The sequence below is a fragment of the Pocillopora verrucosa genome, chromosome 1 (genome assembly GCF_036669915.1).
Source record: "Pocillopora verrucosa isolate sample1 chromosome 1, ASM3666991v2, whole genome shotgun sequence".
Lineage (NCBI taxonomy): Eukaryota > Metazoa > Cnidaria > Anthozoa > Scleractinia > Pocilloporidae > Pocillopora > Pocillopora verrucosa.
In genome coordinates this window covers 23,829,159-23,852,141 of record NC_089312.1, presented here as the reverse complement: position 1 = coordinate 23,852,141, position 22,983 = coordinate 23,829,159, and the positions used below count along the sequence as shown (strand labels likewise).

The following is a 22,983-nucleotide window of genomic DNA, read 5'->3' as shown; positions in this document are numbered from 1 at the left end:
TCTGGTACGATTTCTTTCGTGACCAGCATCAAAGATACCGTGTCGGTCGATACATTTTCTTGCCAACGATAAACGATCTCAGCTACACTTAATATTTCTAGATCGCTTTTTTTTCCTATGGCTGGAAATGTCTGGTCATTGGTCAATGTTTGGTGCCTCATCATTCAACTTAATTCATCAGATGACGGGCCAGGAAACCCATCCTGCCATAGCTTATATCAGCTTTAATAGCATGAACCCGTCAGGATTTTTGTTTCCCATTTTTTACCATATTTTGTGACTCCATAACATTATATTCCCCAGCTTTTTGTTATTTCGACCTAACAGTTCGTGGGCGACCACATTTACAGTCACTGTGGAATGCCAGGGTTCGAATGCAGACCTTTCGCCTCGGAATCTAACGCTCTGAGTATTTGGCCAACCCTTGTCCATGCACTGATCACTCAAACCGATATCAAAATTAAATGTTCGCGCTAAAAAGCATCAAACAGAGACATATTCTTCATTACTTTGTTAGGTAGTTTATTGATGTCAAAATGAGATCTAAATTTACAGTTAGGTTAAGAGATCACTATGCGTTATCATTCTATCACTAATATAAACCTATTTTCACGGTACATATTTCCTGTCTATGTTTTACTACATATCTTTAAATACAAAGAAAAAAAATACTTTAGCCCTGATTACGATAACTGGATATTATAAAATTCAAGAGGTTACGCTATGTGGGCTATTTAAGAAAAAAGCAGCAATGAACCCGTAAGCACTTAAAAAATCCTGACCTCCTGAACGTTATAGAAACCTTGCTAGAGGTTTATCACAACATAAGTAGAAACAGCTCGAGGCAATGGCTAGAGCATAGTCAGCCATAAAGCCTCAGCACCAATATTATTTCGAAAGAATTTTTTAATCTTGGAAGAACTATAAAGATCCCTGTTTCCTTCATCATCACTATATTCTACTTGGCAGCATATTTAGTTCAGTATACATGTAAATACGTAACAAAGGTATAAGATAGTGAAATTGGATGTTAGATATCTATCCAAAAACATATATTTGTGTGCTTGAAAGGTAATGCAATGTCCTCTTGTATTAGTCTCTGGGTGAAACTTTAAGCATGATCTTTCCTGAAGGGCAGGTAAGAACTGATCCAACAACATAGCCCAGCGGAACCTGATAATATATTACAAAAAAATAAGTTATCTTTTCAATTTTTTAATTGTATAAAAATGCTTGTTAGAAGGCTTTTGCGAAGATAAAAAAAGCTAAATAACCAGTTTTACTAATTTATCTACTGGCCAACATACTTGTAGACAGAAGTCGAGGACACTAAAATCGACCTGAAAAGTTACAGCGCCAATCACTCGTACCTCTACATCGCTCCTTCTTTTTCCTTTAAACAAGGTGTCTTGCCTTAAAATGGCCCATAAATGATGATAATCATATTGATACTATATGTGTAGCCTTGCAGCGCAGTCGGTAATAGAGCCTTATAGGTATCTGGGAGGCACTGGTAAGCTCGAATTTTTATCTCTAGGTTTAAATTTCTGCAATTTTTTCTGTGGTTTCCTAAGAGGATCAATTTATTTACTATGAGGAAACTAGCCCAAAAGATCTTGTTTGAAGTCAGTTAGGAAGGCAAAGGGCAAGCATCATGGGCGTTAACTTAGCATCAGCCAATGCCAAACAACCAAACTCACCGCTGTTTTCTCGGTACGTTCCAGCTTGAACTTCTTCAGCAACCTAACCAGAGTCAGCTTAATTTCCAGCAAAGCAAATCGCATACCGACACAGTTGTGTGGACCATGGCCAAACGGCAAATATGTGTAGGGATGACGCTTTGCTTTCTCTGCGTCCGTGAATCTACCAAAATCAACGCACAAAAAAAATTTAAATCAGAAGATGAAACAAATAACCACATGATACGTTGAGTGTGATAATTTAACCTAGCAAAGAGCGTTCACTGGGCTGTTCAATGCAAGTTCACACAGCCCGCAGTTTACACAGCGATTTTCCGCACATTTCAATGATCTGAGAAGACTTATCGCTATAGAAGAATTACAGGAAACCTGACGAGATTGGGATACTGTATTCAATTCTCTGCATATGACAGAAATGAAAGCAGTAAAAACGTAGCCTTAAATGAAGAGGGAGAAAAATAGGAATGCCTTTCACGGCTCACCTCTCTGGATCAAACTTTTCGGGATCCGGATAAATCTCTGGATCATGATGAATGGCATAAATTGGAGCCAAGATTGGCATTCCGTTTGGAATTGTAACTCCTTTGATAGTGCAAGTCTCGTTGCAGTCCCTCTGGATTCTAAGATGAAAACAAAGAAATACTGAAAATATTCCAATGTACAACATAATAATCATCGACTTAGACAGTAACCGTTTACAAAACAGGCTTAGCTCAGTAAATTACCGATTTTGGGAGAGGGGCTGGCATAATGACCTAAAATTGTTCTCTGCAATTCACAGGGGCAGTCTTCCAACCGTCTCATCTCAACGTTTCCTCAACTTTAAGATACTTTAAAAATGAGGCTCCCTTTATTTGCCTCGAAGTCTGGGGTGCGAATTGATTAAACCGTTTGCAAATGAGGGTACATTTTACATAGAACAAGAAGGTATTCACCGGAGTTTCCCGTTAAACTGAAAGCTTTTTTGAAAACAAAGCAATGTCCATTTTAGGTAGAGTATACACTGCACATTTTGATCCTTTCGTTATGTTCCAGGAGAAAGAAGAGAAACACAAGTTACAGCTAGGTCTTAAAGGCTAACGTACGCAAATCCTGGCGGATACATTCTGAGTGCTTCGTTGATAACCATGTCAAGGTATTCCATCTTATGAATGACATCATACGACGGCGACGCCTGTAGATTTAATGATTAAAACAATTAAAGCAACGCCTGAATTAGAACTCATTTGTTCAACTGCTGAGTGCATTTATTTCATACGATTTCCCATTTGGTAATGAAGATCATTTAAAAGTGCTGTTTGTTGTTTATTTTGCAATTGTTCTTGTTGTTCTAGTGTTCATTCAGTCTCTTGGATGTTTATTTACGGAAATTACTCTGGTATTCGTACCATATTACGTACATCGAAAGCGTTTTGAGGTAAATGGATAATTGTTGGAGTTTTTCTACAACAGCTTTTGACTTCTCTCATCAAATTATATTAAAACGGGGCAACCTCTACTCTGGAAATCAGCAAATTAAGCCCCCTCATACCTCGTCTCCAGGCCACATATGGTCAATCTCGTCTCTCAGTTTGTCTTGCATGTGCGTATCAAGGGCGAGGTGATAACAAACAAACCCCAGGGTGGTACTAGAAGTTTCATATCCAGCGAGAAGAAATACGACACTTTGGGCTTGAATGTCTTCATTGTCAATTTTTTCTCCTCCTGTTTCTTCTTTTGCATCCAGCATCATTTGGAGCATGTCTTTTCGCTTTAAAGAATCATATTTATATATTGAAATTAGTTAAAATAGGAATTGCCCGGTCGTGGTGGTTTTTTTTTTCAGGAGTAAACCTATTATTGTACTGAGTCTATAAAAAATATAAACCAACTCACTTGATCTTTGCGATTTCCATTTTCTTTAGTCCGTTCAGCAATAATGTCGGCTGCTACAGACCCAATCTTGTCAAAATCAAGAGGGTCTGGAAGATACTTGAATAAACGGTCTCCAAACGGTAATAACACTACAAAATGACAATGATAACCAATCAGGAAATGTGTTACCATAGCTGTCCATATAATAACGTTGTGGATAAATTCACCATAAAATAATTGTAGTGACAAAGACAGTTATGAGAGAAAATGCCTTACACACTAATGCAACAAGAGGGTGTGGAGCCATGGCCTTCTTTGCTAGTTCAGTGATTGGATCATTTTCAACAGTTTGCGTTTCTGCTTTGACTCCAAATGCTGTTGACAAAATGACCTCCATGGTAAGACTCTGAAGCCACCTACAGAGCAAAAAGTGGAAGTCAGTAAGTGGCATTTGAAATATATAAAAAGTCTCACTTTGGGAAGAGTAAGGAAACAAAAAGCAGCAAAACCTTTGGAGGGGAAATTTCAATTGGAAGTATGAAAAATGGGAACTACATATATCTTTTAATTGTTATGATATAACTCTACCTGTGGAAATCTACAATCTCTCCAGTCTTGGAAGCATTCTCTGCTTTCAACAAAAATGTATCCAAAGCTTGATTCATAAAAGTCATCATCTGAAACATTTATTTCATGGACGAGATGTCATTTAGATAACACAGGTAATTATCTAATTTAGTCATAGCCACTGTGTAGCACATACTGTATGGATAGCAATTGATAAGAATTGAAGTGTCTCTATTGGACTGAAGGTAGTGATTTTTCATGCTGCTTTTATATTCTGGATTTTTTGAAACATTTCCCTACACCATTAGTTTGATAACTATGGAAAAAAAATTGACAGTTTAATTGTATATAGTATGTCACTCATTTAATTTAGCACCTACATGACAACAGATGAACATACCAGTTTCATTTTAGATGCACTGAACGTTGGTGTCAGAGTGTTGCGAATATCCTTCCACTTCTGACCTTGTGCTATGGTTAACATTTTGTTATAAGGCTTTGGAATCTCTACAATGGGCTAAGAGAATAATTTTTACAGGTTTTAATATGTTATTCAAATGATGTACAAATTACACAAAAGCCTTCATGCTCAAAGCATTTTGATGGTGTGGTAGAGTTACTTTTTCAGCCTCAGGTAAATACTGAACATTTCATTGAACAAATAACAAGGGGGCCATAATTTGATAAGACTTTCCACAATCCATGTCAAACTGAAGAAGAAAGTATTCAGAAGAGTTTGTGTAAGAAGAAGTCATGGATTATTAAACAGCAATTAATGCAATTAAGACCATAAAAATTAAGTAACAGGGGCTCTAACTTACCTTTCTGTCATGAAATTTAGAGAAATCTTTAACAAGAATTTCTTTAAGCATGTCTGGATCAGCAACCATTAGCATATGCTGACGGAAAAAATATATCCTAAAAGAAAAACAAATTATTCTTGCATAATTTTTTTAAGTGTAGTAAATAGACTGATAATTGTCAATTATTTATTAAAAGTTTCAAGTGAGTTTATCAAACTCAGCTTTGTGACACAGAGCCAGAGGAGCATGGAGTGCTATATCATCTTATATTGCACTTTCTCTCTCTCTCAGCTGCATGATGATTATTTATACAATCATTGAGTATGAATAAGAAATCACATACCCAAACACCTTGCCGTACTTCTTGTACCATTCCACATGAAGTTTTGGAAGAATGTTTGGCTAAAATCAAACATAAAAACATTGACAGTTCTGTACAAGTAATTTTTAAGTTGATTGTTTCAACATTTAAACTAGTGCAAACTTTTGAACTATTCCAATCTCTGATATATATATATATATATATTTTTTTTTTTTTCAGGTAAAAAGTTAACATTGGCACTAACATTTCTGTTCTATCATAAATCTTATACCAGAAAATTAAGTGCTAACTTACATCAAAAAGGTTCCTGATTGAGTTTCCAAAGAAAGGAAGTGGTCTTGGTCCCTTGATTCCAAGTTTCATGAACACAGTGAATGGGGCAACACAGTACCTTGTGTAGGAACAAAACAGTTTGGTATATGATATATCTAAACATCCCCATGTAAACAGCTGAATAAGTTACTTGAATTCTTTCTTTGTGTTTAGCTTCAGTATCTCCCCTATAGTGCACCTTAAATCTTCTCCTACAGGGCTTAGACTTAACGTGACTGCAAACTGTTACTTGTTCTTTCTTCCAAGATCTCCAAAAGAAAAGAACACTACCGTCTGTTCAAAAACTTTATCTACGGCACTGATCGCATGTGAGAGCGATTTGTGTAATTTGTGGTCTTTTGATCTCCGCTTATACTTTCGATTATACACTTGTACAATTACCTAGCACAAGTACACAGCCAAGTACAATATTTGGCTAGTCAATTGAACAGTTACATTCGATTGTTCAGTACGCACGGTTGAGTATTCAATGTCGCAGTGTTAGAAAATCCTGGCACGTATTGCTGAACCAACTACACTTTGCATTTCTGGCCCATTTTACTGTCAATACTTACCAGTAAAACAATACAACCAGGAACCCAACTAAGAGTGCCACCCAGTGATCCTTCTCGAACTGAATTATTGTTTGCAAAAAATCCGCCATCTTTGCTGTGGTTTGCTTGAACTTGCAATAAATACAGCTGAATCAGTATTTTCTCGAGGTCGAGTCGCTGTCTAAAGTAAAATTTGGAAATTTCCCTTCTCTATTCACGTTTTCTAGATCTTCTCTATCAAAAGAAAAAAAAATTAGCTGCGCGATCATAACCGACTGCCCTCCAGCGAGACCGATGCCCCAAAGGGGTGATGTAACGAACTCTAAGCATCGAGCAACAAGAAATGGCAAGGAAGAGGTTTCCTCAATTCTGATTCGAGGTATTTAGCAAAAGTTCAAAACTTACCAGTGCTACTTCGTGTGAAGTGCAGTAATTTGTAGCGAAAGATTATGCAGCTGCTGTAAGCTCGTCATGCACAGGTCTGTTGTTTATATAGCTGAGGTTGCATGCATAATTTGATTTGTGTTGGAAATGTAATATCTAAATTTAGTTGCATATGTAATGTTGAAGTGCATAACTATTTGTCACGTCTCATGGCGAATTAATAAATTTTCATATTCTGTAAGAAGTGAGTAATCCTTTCCTCATAAATCGACTAAATTTCAAAAAAGAGGATATATTTCAGCGAAAAGAGAGTGATTTTCTGTCGTTAACACTTTCGTTCTCGAGCGCGCATTTCAGCGCTAAAGATTTCGTTAAAGTAGGTTTTGTTATTACCGGAACTGCGTCACTAGTCATTATCACGCAATCTTTTACCATAACTGGCAAAATAAAATATGTTTATATTTTTAGATATTTTGTAAGCTAAGCCGAACTTAACCTATCCAGCAGGTGCTGTAACATCGGTTAATAAAGAGCGCTGGTCGATATCTTAATTTCCACAGATTTAAAATCAAAACTATACAGGCCAAAATACGAAATCGAGGATTCTTTTTGTCGCAGGGTAGCTTTTAGTTATTTCGTAATACACCTTTATTTAGTACACCTTAATATATCTTTATAGCTAAATGCAATCACACTGGAAATCTCCTTTGTTTTAATATTTTCACAAATACTTCAATTTGATATTTAATGTCTGCTTCGCAGGGAACTGAAATATTGATTCTTGTAGCCGACTGAGTGTCAATTAAGCGTAAAACCTCCTAATGAATAGTCATAATATTGCTGAGCTCAGCAATACCAAAATTTCAGCCCTGAATTTGAAACCATCAATAAGACTTATTTAGAGACAAGCTGATCTTGTAGTACTTAAATGATGACGGCATCAAATCTTTAAGGCAAAGTGATCCACTGAACAAAGGGCGATAACTTTATTCAGAGTACAGTCGTGTTATCAGGTAAAGCGATAACTCTCCAGCCGTTGAGCAGCAAATCACACCGGATAAATTTGTAGATACACTTCATTTCCTTCTCAGTTTCACGTTTAGGAAGCGAGGACATTGCAAGAGGGGGGGGGGGGGGGGTCTCGTAATACTCTCACGTATTTAAATGCCCTCATATCGAGTTAAGTTTGGGTATGATCAAACTGTTGTGAATATACCGTAGATTGTTTATCGCGAGGGTGTGCCACCAAACACATCAGTTCCGCTAACTTAAGGCTACCGCTTGCGCAGTTCAGTAGCCGAAGAAATGACCCCCATATTGACCTTGCCACGTGGACGTTTCCAAGTTGTCGGTTTTACTTTGTCACTAAATGATTTCAAATAGAGGTTTGGTGAGTTCTTCCTGAGCAAGCTTATTTGAGAACGTATGAGACAAGAAGGTCAAGATCGAAGGTCATGCATCTGAGCAAGAAACTGTTCTCTTTCCATATGCGCGGGGAACAATTCTGTTCAATTTTATGTTGAAAGTAAAATGACTGTAAAAAAATTTTCTCAAAAAACATGAGTTAGCAAAATTTGACATGCAAAGCGTCTTCGAGGGCACCGTTCCCTTTTCTTGCTAGAGCAGCGGAGAGCCTCAAAGTTGAAGTCACAAACTTTGCATGGAGCAGCAAGTTTATTGCATCAAAGAAATGTTTATAATTAACAAAGAACCTGTTTATCAAAGAGAGAGAGAGAGAGAGAGAGAGAGAGAGAGAGAGAGAGAGAGAGAGAGAGAGAGAGAGAGTATACGAGTAAGCACGTACACAAGTCAATAACATTGGCTCCGTGGCCAATAGCTTGCTTAATCTTGATTAATCAAATCAATCTGCTCAAAGCACACTAATGTTAAGGGACCATCTATGCACCTGTTTTACTTTTAAGTTCTGGGTAAGACTTTCAGCATAATTTGTCCTTGTGGGCAGGTAAGGAGAGTACCAACAACAAAGCCTAATGGAACCTAGAAAGTAAAAAATAATAATTAAGTTAGCCTCACCAAAGATACAAATGGATTAATGATCACTGCAGTCTGACCACTGACCACCGCCGGCCTCTCAGGCGAGAGCTGAGCGAATCTAGCAAGTCATGTGAACGAAAGGAAGACATGAACAGCTAGAACATATATACCTGAAGGTTCTTCAGGTAACTAAGTGACCGCCGTTGCAAAATTGCTTAGAGGCTACAATTGTTCTTAAACATGTTATGATGTCTTCAAATTAGTCTATGACCCGGGAGCGACACGATTTGTGATTACAGCGCGATCTGTTAGGGAGGGAGGAGGGGTATGGATTGCTGTACCATCCAACCATTGACATGCTGCGTAACTCGCCGCTGTTTCCTTGGTGCGTTCCAGCTTGTACTTCCTCGGTAATCTCACCAGGGTCACCATAATTTCCAGCAAACTAAATCGCATACCGACACAGTTCTGTGGAGAGTGACGAAATGGCATATATGTGTAGGATGCTTCATGTGTAGGGTGCTTCAGTGAACCTGCCAAAATCATGCGTGGAACATTGACAAAATGAATACTTAGCTTGAGGGGACCAAGTTGTCTTTTGAAAGACTCGAACTCACGACTACTTCATAGATGGTTCCTTAAACCTTTACGCTCAGACATCAGTATGCAAATTCTCTACGCCATTCTCTATACATTTCCTGAGATGCTGAGAAGGAGAATTTGTTAACTAATCAAAAGCTTCTTTAGTTGATCATCATTTCCTTTATTCTGGTGACCTACATGTGTGATACGGGGCTGATATTGTAACGAGAAATAAGATGTTAGTCACTCTCTCGTCTCCCAGTTTTTCTCTGCATATGTGTCTCAATGGCGAGGTGATAACAAACAAACCCCAGGGTGGTTCTGGAAGTTTCATATCCAGCGAGAAGAAATATGACACTTTGGGCTTGGATATCTTCGTTGTCAATTTTCCCCTTCTGTTTCACCTTTTACATCCGACATCAGTTGGAGGAGGTCTCTGCGCTGTAGAAGATAAAATAGCACTTCCGTCTCTCAAAGTTTTGAGATTTAAAAAAAATGAATAACAGTTAAAAACACTGCCTGATGCAATTTTAGTTTTATGGTTCACGTTTATATAATTACTGAAGAATCTTTGACACTTAAGAACCACTCTGATCTAATCTCATAACTTCATCGGCGACAAAAAACCTGCTCACCGCGACAAAATGACTTCCATGGTAAGACTCTGCAGCCATCTATGAGGTGATATGATAGGAACATGAGAATTTACTCGAAACCTTTCGCTTTTACAAATGGTGGAAATAAGAGGGTCAAAAGGTGATTTGTGAAATTTGAGCTGAGAATGAACTTGTAAAAAGGAGTAAAAGAAAGAAGAAAAAAATGAAGTTGGCATTTTAGATGAGGACGAGGTTTCGTCTCCAAGAGAGGCTGTTTTGCAAAGGAGGCGCCACCATTGCTGTTTTGATAAAATGGCTGGCAATGCGTCAAAGCTATGTATCCCATTTTAGCAACTGAGGATTACTTCGTGCGTTCATCATGGGAAGGACGTTGTATGATGAAATTCTTTCCTTGGAATGAATCTCATATCGTTGAGGTCGGCAACTTATAAAAGCATTACCCTTATCAACCACTTAATTTACGGAGCAATTCGCCGTAAAAGACCTTGAAGAGATCTTAAGAGAGTTTTATTGGGATGATGGTTTTTTACGGCTATCTGTTAATTTCTATACGTTACAGTTAACAAAACTGCTGAAGATAAAATTTAAACATCTTGAAGAGTTAACGATTAATTTTCATAGTTTGAAAGTCGTTAGAGTCATGTATCAAGGGTAGATTTACGTGGGATAATTTTTTGTTTTCCTGCATCAGCCACACGACAAGACATGTAACAGTCTAAGATTGTGAAACTTTCAAAAGAACGCGTCGTCGATAGGAAACATTTTTTCAGTTAGCTTGTTTAGGACAATTTTCATGCATACCGGCTAAATTATTTTTTACCTTTTGCGGCTAACAGTTAACCCCATTGAGAACTTCCTGTAATACCTGTATCTGCTACGAAGTAATTCTTTCCTGAAAAAAAAAATCTGAGTTCAGTATGATACATATTTTTCGTCAGATTTTGCTCGAAACTATCCACGTGCTCCACTGAAAACATCCCCATAATTCTCCTCAATCTTTTCCACATCCTCCCTTGACGTCTGCGTTTAGGATCATTTAGTATAGGTCTTGACGTTGTAAGGAAGAGCTACCTTATTCGATGAGATTTATAACATGTCTTTCGCAATCGCCTTATAACGCACATTGAGAAGATTTAATGACACTAAATACGTATGCAAATATGGACAGGCATTTCATATAAACTTTAAGATTATTTAAAAAAATGATCCTTGCTGCGGCGTTCTTTCCGTGTTTAATCAGAATAACTAACTATAGACAGAGAAGAAAAGAAACATTTTGCCGGGTAGGTTGTGGCCATCGCGTAGATGTAACGAGGACATCAATGCTGCTTTGGAATTGTGGGATTTTTATCTATACTTTGAAAACACCGCCGACCAATGACCCTGGAGCGGGCATGAGTGATAAAATAACAGTAGCACTGGAAAAAGACCGCTTTTGACCTTGACGCTTGGTGCGGTCTTAGCAGTAGAGCTACATTTTCAAAATTAGATCCTTCCCAACGAAAAGAACAACGAACGGCTAAAAAAGCAGGTACGCCAATACTGGTTAAAAAAAAGAAGGAGTATGCATTTTAGATTTCGATCGACGATACAAAGGAAAAAAAGGCCAGTAATAGAAACTTTAAACTACTCATACTGAGTGATTTAATTTTCAGTCCGGTACAGATTGAAACAGTGTGAATGAGACTGACAAAGATTTAATTGTGTTTTACCAGTAGATATGGAATAACAATCATAGTTACCTTCAAGGAGGAGTAACTTTATTACAATCTACACGGCCAGGTTCTTGAAATTTGCGAACGAAAATTTTGAAATAAGATATCCAAGTTTACTTACGAATGTAAATCTCAAAGAAAAGATCGCCGACATATAACATGGCAATGGAGCCGTACCCTAGGCGGGAAAAATTTTATCATGCATCATTTTAAATGACGACGTTAGTCAAAAATTATATTTACAATGACAAGACTCTGTAAAATTTGCATCCAAATTGTTTCTTTATTCGCCTTAAACACCTTTTTTGAAGAGGAGGTGACTTTTAGAATACAATGGATGTACCTGATTACAAAAGCATCCGTTAAACAAAGAAACAGGTATGGTTGTGTATGTTTCTCATTCATGGTGCTTTTCTACGACAAAATGAAACCATTAACGTACCCTTTAAAGTATACAGAATTTAATATCTTAACTACTTTAGATAACGAAAAAATATCTCACGATCAAGAGAATTTTCAAGAACAAAATATTACGATGAAATGGATAACACTTCCTTATTCCTTCCCTAAAGATGACTAGAATCAACACAACGATCTGCGTCCTAAAAAATCAGTGTTGTATCATTCAAAGCTGAAAAAATATTTATGATGGCAAGGAATGATAAGCAAGCAAAAATTTCCCGTTTGAATAAAAACGAATTTCGGTGCGATCTGGATTAGCCCATGTTGGTTGTGCTAATACCCACTGATCTTCAGGGCAGAAGGATGAATAATGAAGTTCGCGTCATTTCATTTTGCAGATTATCAAGAACGCAGGCGGTAATTATAGTGTGAATAATCGATTAGGGAATACACTAGCTTCGATATTTTTTCAAATTCTCAGTCCTCACCATCGAAAAAATGTTTGGTCATCTGTTGGAGGATTTATTTTTTCAGTATGTCGAGCCAATAAAAATGTTATGAAGGGAAAGTGTAAGAAAGGTCGCAAAGGATCCTTGTTGTCAAAACTGCCTTGTTTTTGTTCAGTGTAAGTTAAGAAAACAAATTTCACAACCATTTCCGTCCGACGTATTTCAAAATTCTTACAAAATATTACGAAGATAATTACGGTTCATCTTCAGAGCACGATTATCAAACTCTCTCAAAGACTGCCGAGGTATTTTCCTCTTTCATCTTGCTCATTCAATACATAGGCTGAACAGAGCCCACAAAGCTCTCAGATGATGAAAAGTGTGCCGGAAATTAGAGTTATGAAGTGAAAATGCCAGCACAATCTCTTGCACAATCTAAATTGATGCTTCTTAGCACAGCTTTATTATTTTCAAGAACAGAATTGCAAGCTAGTACCATACGTGCGCAGGATCAACCCAATCATCACCCCACCATTGGTTTGATTAATATCTTATGCAGGTATGGCCTCGTGTGACTCCATGGTGAAGCTTTCACTGAGGAAGGAGATAGCACAGTTGCGACAGGAAAAGGATATCAAACGATCAAGGATGTCCGAGGTGTGTGCTGATCTGGTGTACCACTGCAAGCGACATGCCAACGAAGACTTTCTACTGTCATGCGCAAAAGGCTCTCCTCATAAACCAGTTGGAAACGACCCTTATAAAGAACATTCATCTTGTTCAGTAATGTGACTCGCAGAGATGTAAATGCGTCAGTAGAGCCGAGCCTGGGATACAGACATGGTATTATTTTGAACAAAGATAGTTGATCAATAAAGTATTATATGTAACCACCTTCAAACATTTTTCTTTCTAAATGAAAAAAACATAGTTTGAAGATTTTTCCAAAACCAACCAGTAATATGTCATTTTCTATTGATGAACAGCGCCGTCTTTCAGAGGTTGAAAAACAGACCCCTTTCTGTTTCGCTCTCCGGTAATCACGATATTTATTTTTTTTTGGCATAACCAAGATCGTTTCTCTGCCCTCACAGTACTGTTGCAGTCTGGGCAGGTTACATTGAAAAGATAAGGGCATCATCAACTCTTTAAGATCCTGTAGAGACTTCGTCGGTCCTCTATGTGACATGCAGCTTTGGAAGTCTCTTCCCTTGAATGCTCCCTCGTGAATTGCATCTACTCTCTTGAAATTTGATGCTTGAAACGACTAAATACTACTTACCTGTTCGGTAAAACCTCCTTTCGCGGATTTTGCGGAATATATCATTTCAGTGCTGTCAGACACTAAATCCTTTCATATCATCCAATGTCTAATGCGAAAGAAATGGATACTGTCTAACTAAGGCATGCATTCTATTTATTTGCGCTTTGGTCCAGACCACGAAATCTCTTGTTTTGGAGGGATTGGAGATACTCGGTTGAACATTTAACTTCAAGGAAGTCATGTGAGATCTTGGACATAGTTTTCCAGGTTTTGCACGCCGGAGTTTGGGTTGGGGTTTTCAGGTTGTTTGCTCTTCCAACGATTAATTTGGCGCGCGCTAAAGAGAACATTTACAAACATCCCTAAAACTTCGTAGGTTTGATAACCCACCGTCATTTGTAGTATCATGACCTCTCACCGGATAGACGGCATAAATTTCAAAGATTTATGTACTGGCTACAATTTTAATTTACCAAGGCAGCTGGTGGTGATGGCTTTTACAGCTAACAGTTAAAATTTTTGCCATTTTACGGCTAACAGTTAGATCATTGTCACCAGAATTTTTTTTTACTTTTATTGCGACTATCGGTTAAAATTTGTCACTTTTTACTGACCTTGCTTTGGACCCACACGACAGTTTTTGTTTTGGCTCACACAGCCATCGGTTGATTCAGTTTATCGGAAGCATTATGATTAAGTGCTTTGTTGTTCATTTCGAAAGTCGCGTGAAATTGTTTGGTTTAGTGCTCTAACAACAAATGTTTGATCCCCTAAGGTCAGCCAGTTGCCATGCCATCCCATATCTGTCATAAGTAAATATAAAGGCATGTTCTTTAGAGCTTACTTAATGAAGAGGGAGTAGGGAAGAATGTCGACAGAAGTATAGAGACAGAATTCCGTTGTTGACTTAGCAGCACAAGTCAGTGAGAAGTATCCAGTGAGAATCAAAGTGTTACTGGAGCCTAAGAGATTAACTAGAGTTACACGGATGAAGTAAACTTGGATGTGAGTAAAATTGTATATTGGAGAACCGGTTAATTAAAGAAAAACAAGAAAGAGACAGTTTGAGAGTCTTGGTGACTTTCGCCGAGCATGGTGTACTCGAAAGCTAGTTTCCCCGTGACATTTAATAGTGTAACGCTAATACGTGATAAAGTTGTACATAAAATATATCTAATAGCAGCATACCAAGAGATCCTCAGGGTCCCCTTATGATTTACTGTAGTCCACGTATTCAAATCGACACAGATAATGCCGAGTCAAGCAATAATAAAAGGTACGATGAAACAAACAGCGATAAGAAAACAATGTTACGAGTGTAAAATACACCAAAAAAATTAACTTCACATATTTTCAATGTATCAGTTACTGCCATCATATAAACTAAGGCAGCAGCAACACTGGTATATGATACAATCGTGCTCAAAACATAGCATAATATTTAAGTATACGTTAAACAAATGTGTTCCATTTTGCCATAAGTCTGTTCAGTAGTGAAACATCAAAGATGATGTCAAAATACAAAAGTGGCACACAAGGCGCTTATGCGAAGGGGGCGCTTACTTGGCGTTTTGGCCTTGGAGGTAAGCGCTTATGAGGGGAAGGGCGCTTATTTGAGTAAAGACGCTTATTCGAGAAAATACGTTTATAAGAAACGTATGTGTTGTTAAAGGTGACGTCATTTATATATCCTCCCAAAGATTACAAATACGAACCAATCAATCATGCATGAGTAATTTAGCCAATCAAAACACGTGAGTAATTTAGCCAATCAAAATGTGAAAGTAATTTAGCTCATTATCTGAGCACATATGCATTAACAAAGGTAATTAAAGACACTCTATTTTAGACACCCCCCAGAAAACCAAACCGCAACAGCTCTAAGTTGAAATTACAAAGGATAAGCTGTTGCTACTAAATAATTTTAGTATAATTGCTCAAGTGATTATAGAAATTCTCGCTCAAGGATTGTGTCACATCTCGCTATGATCACCTTGTGCGAAGTGATTATAGCAAGGCAGGGGCGCTAAATTTCTAATTGGCTGCCTCGCGTTATGTCAAAAGCTACCAGGGAGGTGATTAACGCGAATATTTAGCAATAACAGGAGTACTTTACAGTTACTCACTGAAGACGATGTGAATATTGTTGAATAATCCTCGAGACGAAGTCTACTCGTCTAAGCCTTAAGTAGAAAATTTTCCTCCAAAAAAAAAAAAAAAAAAAAAAAACGAAAGAAAGAAACTAGAAAAACTTGGAGGCCAAAAAAGAGAACTAAAAGTTTACTGATCGAATCTTCATTTCAGTTCTCTTTAGTGAGTAGTCATTTCCTTTCCAGTGGTGCCAGGCAACGCCGTTGTTGCAAGAGCCTGGTTTTTTGTAGTATCCTTTGTAATAATGACCATTTAGATTACTGGTCCAACAACTTCTGTACCACCAGCCTCCTGTACAAACCTTACCGCAGTTAATTCCTTTCCCATGTGAGTCATTGTCTCGGTCTTTTGTTGTGAATGGATAACCATCGTGATAAGAAAACGAGTCTCCCGCAGTTCCTGATCAAATCAAAATCCATATCATCGAAAGATCGCGATTATGCTGTTAGCACTTCCTAAGGAAGTTTGTCAAACAGTCCTTCTATTTAAAGGAATTCAAGAGGATGCGCCAGGGCGCTGGTCTTATAGGGATCTTGGGTCCAAGCCCTGCACCCAGCTACTCTCTGGATTTGCTCTCGATTGCCCCCAGTTCAAATCCTTGACAGCGCTTTGTATAGATCCAGTTAGTCTGCCTGCTTTCAATTAGGGTTTTTAAATGCTATATTTATGGTTATGTATCATGTTCATTTTACCTTAAAGAGGGCCACAATTTCATTAGTTTGTAACTATGAAGTGTTACACTCCGTAAATAAATACCCCCTCTCAAGGCGACAAAGAATGACTGGTTCCTCGTTAACCCTGGCTTTGTTTTACTAGCAGTGAAATGAGATAAGAAGTATTGAGAGCAAAGTTACCTGAGTAGCTTCCAAGGTTTAACTTGTAATTAGATCCCTCACTCCCAACTTCAAACAAAGTGTATTCAGCATAAACAGTAGTCCCTGTAAAATCCTCCATATCAATACGAAGCTCGTAGTCCTCGCTGCTTGTCAAACGGCGTATATTTTCCAGTCCGAGCCAAAACTCGCTACTTGTGTAACCAAAGCCATATTTGTAACTGCTCCAGTCGCGATAGAAGCTGACAGAGCCATCCAGTCTCTTCTGGAACACAGTCCAACCCCCGCCAGAGGTTGTGTGGTCACAGTAAACATGAAAGTCACCTGAGCCATCAGGGTTGATTATATAAACGCCATTGCTTCTCTTTCCAGCGTTATAAAGCTCCCCACAGTCTTTAGCTCCTGTAAGAAGAAACATATGGCGACCGTCAAATATATTTTTTCCTATTCACGATAAAGTATGTCTGTCATGGTATTGGATGAATGAGTTTCTTCAAGGGACTACTATCTTTGCTTCTGGTATGGCTTGTGGTATTGTTTTTTCAAATAAATCGACTGACATAAGATAACTGAGGGGAAGCTGAAAGGATGGGTGACTGGATTATTAAACATATATCTCACGTTTGCAAGATTTTCCATTGCCAATGAATCCAGATTTGCAGGAACAGCTATACGAGCCGGGATTATTATGGCAATGGGCATTGACATCACATCCATTTGAAGAATTACACTCGTCAATATCTGAATAAAAAAAACACAATCAACGGTATAGGCGTCATTAAAGATTGAACAATTTCGTGCATTGCAATCTAATATTGCAATGATAGGTTCTGGTAAGGTGCACATTCCCACCCTACAACTCCTCTAAAAACTAGTCTCAGTCAACATTGCCATTCATTTGACATTAAATGGAAAAATTAAGTTAGCGGAGAGCTTTTATCGGCGAGATTCAGAGTATGCAGAGATATTGGATGGGAAAGGAAGCTGAAAAAATAGCCGTGGAGAGAGCGGGTGGATGACTGAATGAGAAAGCGACTGGTGCTCAGTGTTTTTCACCCAATGTCCTATACAAGGCTATCCCGCATCCCTAAGTTTGGAAATGATTGGCCTGAGAGCTTCCAGTCAACTTCTAATGAGGAAAAATCATAAATAAACATCTAACAAAGCCTTCAGGGACCAGGTAAATTTTTATCGTGATACGATCAAATCTTCCGACCGCGGCTCGGTAAATATCTATCACTATTCACCTCCACTTCGGTGAATAGTTGTTAACTATTAGGTTGGTTTAGTATAGTTTTACCTGTGCACTTTTTCCCATTTCCGATATATCCAGTTAAACAGGAACAACTGTAGGAGCCATAAGTGTTATAGCAGTTGGCTTTGACATCACAAACTCGAAAGGAGGCACCGCACTCGTTAACATCTGATGAAAAAATACTCGATCAATTCACCACTTTTAATTTGGAGATTAGCAGTATAAAATGGAGTGGATCCAGAATTTGTGAGATAGAATAATAGAGCGGTCCATCTGAGCGAAAGGATCTAACTAAACCATTTTAATGATGGTAAACAATTCTTTAAGGTGATTCCTCAGTATTGCACCGCCATCCTTTTCTGCGCATAAAAATCACGTAATCAGGCCAATAGGCGTGCGCGCATTCCGAGAACACGGTATTGTACGTTACCTTTTGCTTTTAACGCTCGAGACTTTTTACTTATCAGGTATTCTTTCAACTTTTACTTAAAACCTTTGCTTTCAGGTACCGAAAACTGTACCGTAAACCGATGAAATGACGCGCGTTATAAGTACCAGTACAGGCATAAATGGCGCATAACTGGTCAATCATATCTCTTAAGTGAGCACGGTGATCTATCTCTTTTATTGCAGTTTTAGAAACAGACATCGGTAAGGGAAATTTAAGGAAAGTTTTAAAAAGTTGTTTGATAACTTTTTTTGTGAGGGATCACCTTAAGGTGGGAGAAAGGCTATTGGATGCTCTTCAGATTGTCTAGTCGTAGATATATTCAATAATTTTAGTTTGAGTTAGTAATTTGACCCAAGTTTACCAGTACATGTTTTCCCATCCCCATCAAATCCAGTTTTGCAGGAACAGCTATACGAGCCGGGATTATTATGGCAATGGGCATTGACATCACATCCATTTGAAGAATTACACTCGTCAATATCTGAATAAAAAAAAGCACAATCAACGGTATAGGCGTCATTAAAGATTGAACAATTTCGTGCATTGCAATCTAGTATTGCAACGATAGGTTCTGGTAAGGTGCACATTCCCACCCTACAACTCCTCTAAAAACTAGTCTCAGTCAACATTGCCATTCATTTGACATTAAATGGAAAAATTAAGCTAGCGAATAGCTTTTATTGGCGAGTTTCAGAGTATGCAGAGGTATTGGATGGGAAAGGAAGCTGAAAAAATAGCCGTGGAGAGAGCGGGTGGATGACTGAATGAGAAAGCGACTGGTGCTCAGTGTTTTTCACCCAATGTCCTATACAAGGCTATCCCGCATCCCTAAGTTTGCAAATGATTGGCCTGAGAGCTTCCAGTCAACTTCTAATGAGGAAAAATCATAAATGAACATCTAACAAAGCCTTCAGGGATCAGGTAAATTTTTATCGTGATACGATCAAATCTTCCGACCGCGGCTCGGTAAATATCTATCACTATTCACCTCCACATCGGTGAATAGTTGTTAACTATTAGGTTGGTTTAGTATAGTTTTACCTGTGCACTTTTTCCCATTTCCGATATATCCAGTTAAACAGGAACAACTGTAGGAGCCATAAGTGTTATAGCAGTTGGCTTTGACATCACAAACTCGAAAGGAGGCACCGCACTCGTTAACATCTGATGAAAAAATACTCGATCAATTCACCACTTTTAATTTGGAGATTAGCAGTATAAAATGGAGTGGATCCAGAATTTGTGAGATAGAATAATAGAGCGGTCCATCTGAGCGAAAGGATCTAACTAAACCATTTTAATGATGGTAAACAATTCTTTAAGGTGATTCCTCAGTATTGCACCGCCATCCTTTTCTGCGCATAAAAATCACGTAATCAGGCCAATAGGCGTGCGCGCATTCCGAGAACACGGTATTGTACGTTCCCTTTTGCTTTTAACGCTCGAGACTTTTTACTTATCAGGTATTCTTTCAACTTTTACTTAAAACCTTTGCTTTCAGGTACCGAAAACTGTACCGTAAACCGATGAAATGACGCGCGTTATAAGTACCAGTACAGGCATAAATGGCGCATAACTGGTCAATTATATCTCTTAAGTGAGCACGGTGATCTATCTCTTTTATTGCAGTTTTAGAAACAGACATCGGTAAGGGAAATTTAAGGAAATTTTATAAGTTGTTTGATGACTTTTTTTTGTGAGGAATCATCTTAAGGTGGGAGAAAGGCTATTGGATGCTCTTCAGATTGTCTAGTCGTAGATATATTCAATAAACTTAGTTTGAGTTAGTAATTTGACCCAAGTTTACCTGCACATGTTTTCCCATCCCCATCAAATCCAGTTTTGCAAGAACAGCCGTAGGAGCCAAAAGTATTGTGGCAATTCGCGTTTACGTCACAAACCCGATAAGAGGAACTACATTCATTGACATCTGGCAAATAAGTATTCCATTAATTAAATTATATTCTTCTAGTTTTGATATTGGACTTAAGTAAGCACGGTGATCTATCTCTTTTGTTGCAGTTTTAGAAACAGATATCGGTAAGAGAAATTTAAGGAAAGTTTTAAAAAGTTGTTTGATAACTTTTCTTGTGAGGAATAACCTTAAGGTGGGAGAAAGGCTATTGGATGCTCTTCAGATTGTCTAATCATAGATATATTCAATAAATTTAGTTTGAGCTAGTAATTTGACCCAAGTTTACCTGCACATGTTTTCCCATCCCCATCAAATCCAGTTTTGCAAGAACAGCCGTAGGAGCCAAAAGTATTGTGGCAATTCGCGTTTACGTCACAAACCCGATAAGAGGAACTACATTCATTGACATCTGGCAAATAAGTATTCCATTAATTAAATTATATTCTTCTAGTTTTGATATTGGACGTTTAACCTGGGCCTGTGAATATGAGTTAGTCAAATAAAGGCAAATTTAAGGGCGATTTCCGACTCTATGACGTGAAGACAGCCTGTTTCAATACCTCACTTCTTTACTTCAAAATTGCATTCTGGTATCAAAATGATTCAAGGCTACGACTAGTCAATCATGTCTTCTTGCACTGCCAAGATATCAGCTCTTTTTACGAATATACTGCTTCTTGCCGTATTTATTAAATATTCTCTTTCTTTTTTTTACGTCAGCCATCTTAGTTTAGGGGATTCGACCCTTCGAGACATTGTTCATACCCCAAGCGTGATATAATAGTTGGATGTGGAGGTTATTTTCATGCATATCATGCATTTTACCATTAGTTTGAATTCACTTTGCAGAAGGAGAATGGTGAACATGGCCTCGAATGAACAAAATGGGCACTTGATTTTCGAAGGAGCAGAAACACATTTCAAGTACCAAGACCACCTATTTAATACAATTGAGTGACAGGAAACTATCAGGGCTAAACTAATAAACTGGTTTATCAACGCTCAAATAAATCGATTCAGCGCTTAGACCCAAGTTTACCTGCGGATGTTTTTTCATAAATCCACGCATTTCATCCGTGTGAGAAAAGTTACTTCGTTAGTAAAGCGCGAAGCACTCTAACTTATAAGCTAATGCAATACTGAATATGAATTATGAAAGCGATCTTCGCAATCATGAACACTACTTAAGCAGTAGTAAAAAAAGCTCTGAAAAAAAAATTCAGGGCTGTACGAGTTTTGAACCCATGACCATTATGTTAATTTGTAATAAACCCGTGAAGTGATGAATAATGACTGTGGACATATAAAAATCATTTGTGTGAGCTGCATAATGCTATAGTTTATACTTCCTTACCCAATTCACAGTGTTTCCCTGTGTATCCTTTTGCGCAAACGCATACGTAACTATTCTCTTGGTATTGTGCAGCGCATGTCCCTTTGTTCTGACAAGGCCAACTGATGCAAGGTGACTAAACAGAAAGAGAGAAAACAAAAACAAATTCCCTCTAAAGTTGTCTATGTTGCCTAATCCAACCACCGATTGCAATTGGAAATATTATTCTTTACGAATTCCCACTCACCGCGATACTGTAGTGATGATGACTTTGACTGAGGACAAACTTCTCTGAGTTGTTGTATATGTCCGACGGAAGCAATTCACAGATCACTTTACCAATTACATTGCGAAATGCACCCAAGTTAAAAGAGAAACATGATGGTATGTTGACACAGACGAGCCCACACTCACTGCCTTGCAGAACGTAATCTGAACCAATGCTGGCGATGTTGAGATAGGAAAACTGATGAGCCTTAAACTTGGCATAAGCCATTCCTCTGTCAGTGCCTCGGCTTAGAGTTTTATTGCGTGCATCGATGAATCTTGTTCCTGCATGGGGTGATGAAGGGGTTAAAACTATAAGTGGCTATTTTAAAACTATTGTGATTGCCAGCAGTGAGTACCGTGAGCGTAGATGTTTATCCAACTTGTTACGAGCTTGGAACAAAGTAAAGAATCATGCTCAGGCCTTCGCATTCCGCGCTGGGACGCTCAACCACTTAGCTACAGAGACTCTGCGAGGTGTTAGGTCATTTCTGAGTTCAAACGGGACACACTTCCTGCATATCTTTAGGATCAGCAGCGTTGAAAGCATCATTTGAGAGAAAAAAAGAAGATAGAAGTAGCGCGGAATTCCAAAAGTTTAAGATTCAATTCCCTGTAAAACCTCATCATTTTTTCCATCTTCCTCTCTCGTGACAAGAATTTTTTTCATCGAACCTAAAATTTACCATACTACTGATATTAATACATTTAACGTACCTTCAGATGCATTTGCCAAGTAAACGATTATCATCAGTATACTAAAATAGCTCCTGGAAAGTTTAGAGAGTCTAAACTCCATTTTCAGTGGCAGCTACTGACCTCACCTTGGAATGAAAGTGATCTGTACTCTTCACGTTGAATTATGCAACTTTTGGCAAACTGAGAGTAAAACAATAAATAAAACATCCTGATGAAATTTTGTTAGGTGAAACAGGTCACGTACACAATACATCAATTGAGAACCTGCAATGAAAAATGGCAATGAAGTTTATTCAGTAATTTAGCTCCCTTGACATATTGAATTCGTTTGAATCCTGAAATAAAAATCCACTTAATTCTTCAACCCCTATAATTTCCAAGTTTAAACTCTTGATTTGTCATCCTTATTATTTTATTCCTCTTAAGCTGGAAAACAACACTGTATATTGAACTTTCTTCAATGTCATCAGACAGCAAGGCCCAGTTGTTCGAAGGCCGATTAGCGCTAACCCGAGGTAAAGTTTTAGCCTGGGTTTCTTTATTCCCTTTTTCACAGGCC

The 22,983-nt window shown here is 38.1% G+C and overlaps 3 protein-coding genes across 4 annotated transcripts; all 3 read right to left on the bottom strand.

Annotated features, from left to right (window-relative positions):
- Nucleotides 1–513: 513 nt before the first annotated feature.
- On the bottom strand, nucleotides 514–6,627 carry LOC131796746 (cytochrome P450 3A24-like). Of its 2 annotated transcripts, none has more exons than XM_059114345.2 (14): nucleotides 6,518–6,627; nucleotides 6,134–6,243; nucleotides 5,541–5,637; nucleotides 5,268–5,326; nucleotides 4,943–5,039; nucleotides 4,522–4,638; nucleotides 4,143–4,231; nucleotides 3,831–3,970; nucleotides 3,576–3,703; nucleotides 3,232–3,450; nucleotides 2,786–2,874; nucleotides 2,183–2,320; nucleotides 1,701–1,863; nucleotides 514–1,173 (listed from the first exon to the last, which is right to left on the bottom strand). In XM_059114345.2, exons 2-14 carry the CDS (start codon nucleotides 6,220–6,222, stop codon nucleotides 1,093–1,095), a joined length of 1,506 nt encoding a protein of 501 aa, XP_058970328.1. In that variant the 5' UTR covers nucleotides 6,223–6,243; nucleotides 6,518–6,627; the 3' UTR covers nucleotides 514–1,092. The 2 variants fall into 2 exon arrangements, with proteins under 2 accessions (XP_058970328.1, XP_058970327.1); XM_059114344.2 differs by having other exon boundaries at nucleotides 6,134–6,346; nucleotides 6,518–6,613.
- A 9,165-nt stretch (nucleotides 6,628–15,792) lies between these two features.
- LOC136278923 (microfibril-associated glycoprotein 4-like) lies at nucleotides 15,793–18,408 on the bottom strand. Its single transcript, XM_066162172.1, has 5 exons — nucleotides 18,315–18,408; nucleotides 17,805–17,927; nucleotides 17,126–17,245; nucleotides 16,526–16,906; nucleotides 15,793–16,070 (listed from the first exon to the last, which is right to left on the bottom strand). Exons 1-5 carry the CDS (start codon nucleotides 18,406–18,408, stop codon nucleotides 15,793–15,795), a joined length of 996 nt encoding a protein of 331 aa, XP_066018269.1.
- A 140-nt stretch (nucleotides 18,409–18,548) lies between these two features.
- LOC131796740 (epidermal growth factor-like protein 6) lies at nucleotides 18,549–22,532 on the bottom strand. The gene is made up of 7 exons (XM_066162170.1): nucleotides 22,443–22,532; nucleotides 21,706–22,010; nucleotides 21,480–21,594; nucleotides 20,412–20,534; nucleotides 20,018–20,140; nucleotides 19,252–19,374; nucleotides 18,549–18,691 (listed from the first exon to the last, which is right to left on the bottom strand). The coding sequence occupies exons 1-7, from the start codon at nucleotides 22,522–22,524 to the stop codon at nucleotides 18,549–18,551; spliced, it is 1,014 nt and encodes a 337-aa protein (XP_066018267.1). The 5' UTR covers nucleotides 22,525–22,532.
- Nucleotides 22,533–22,983: the final 451 nt, after the last annotated feature.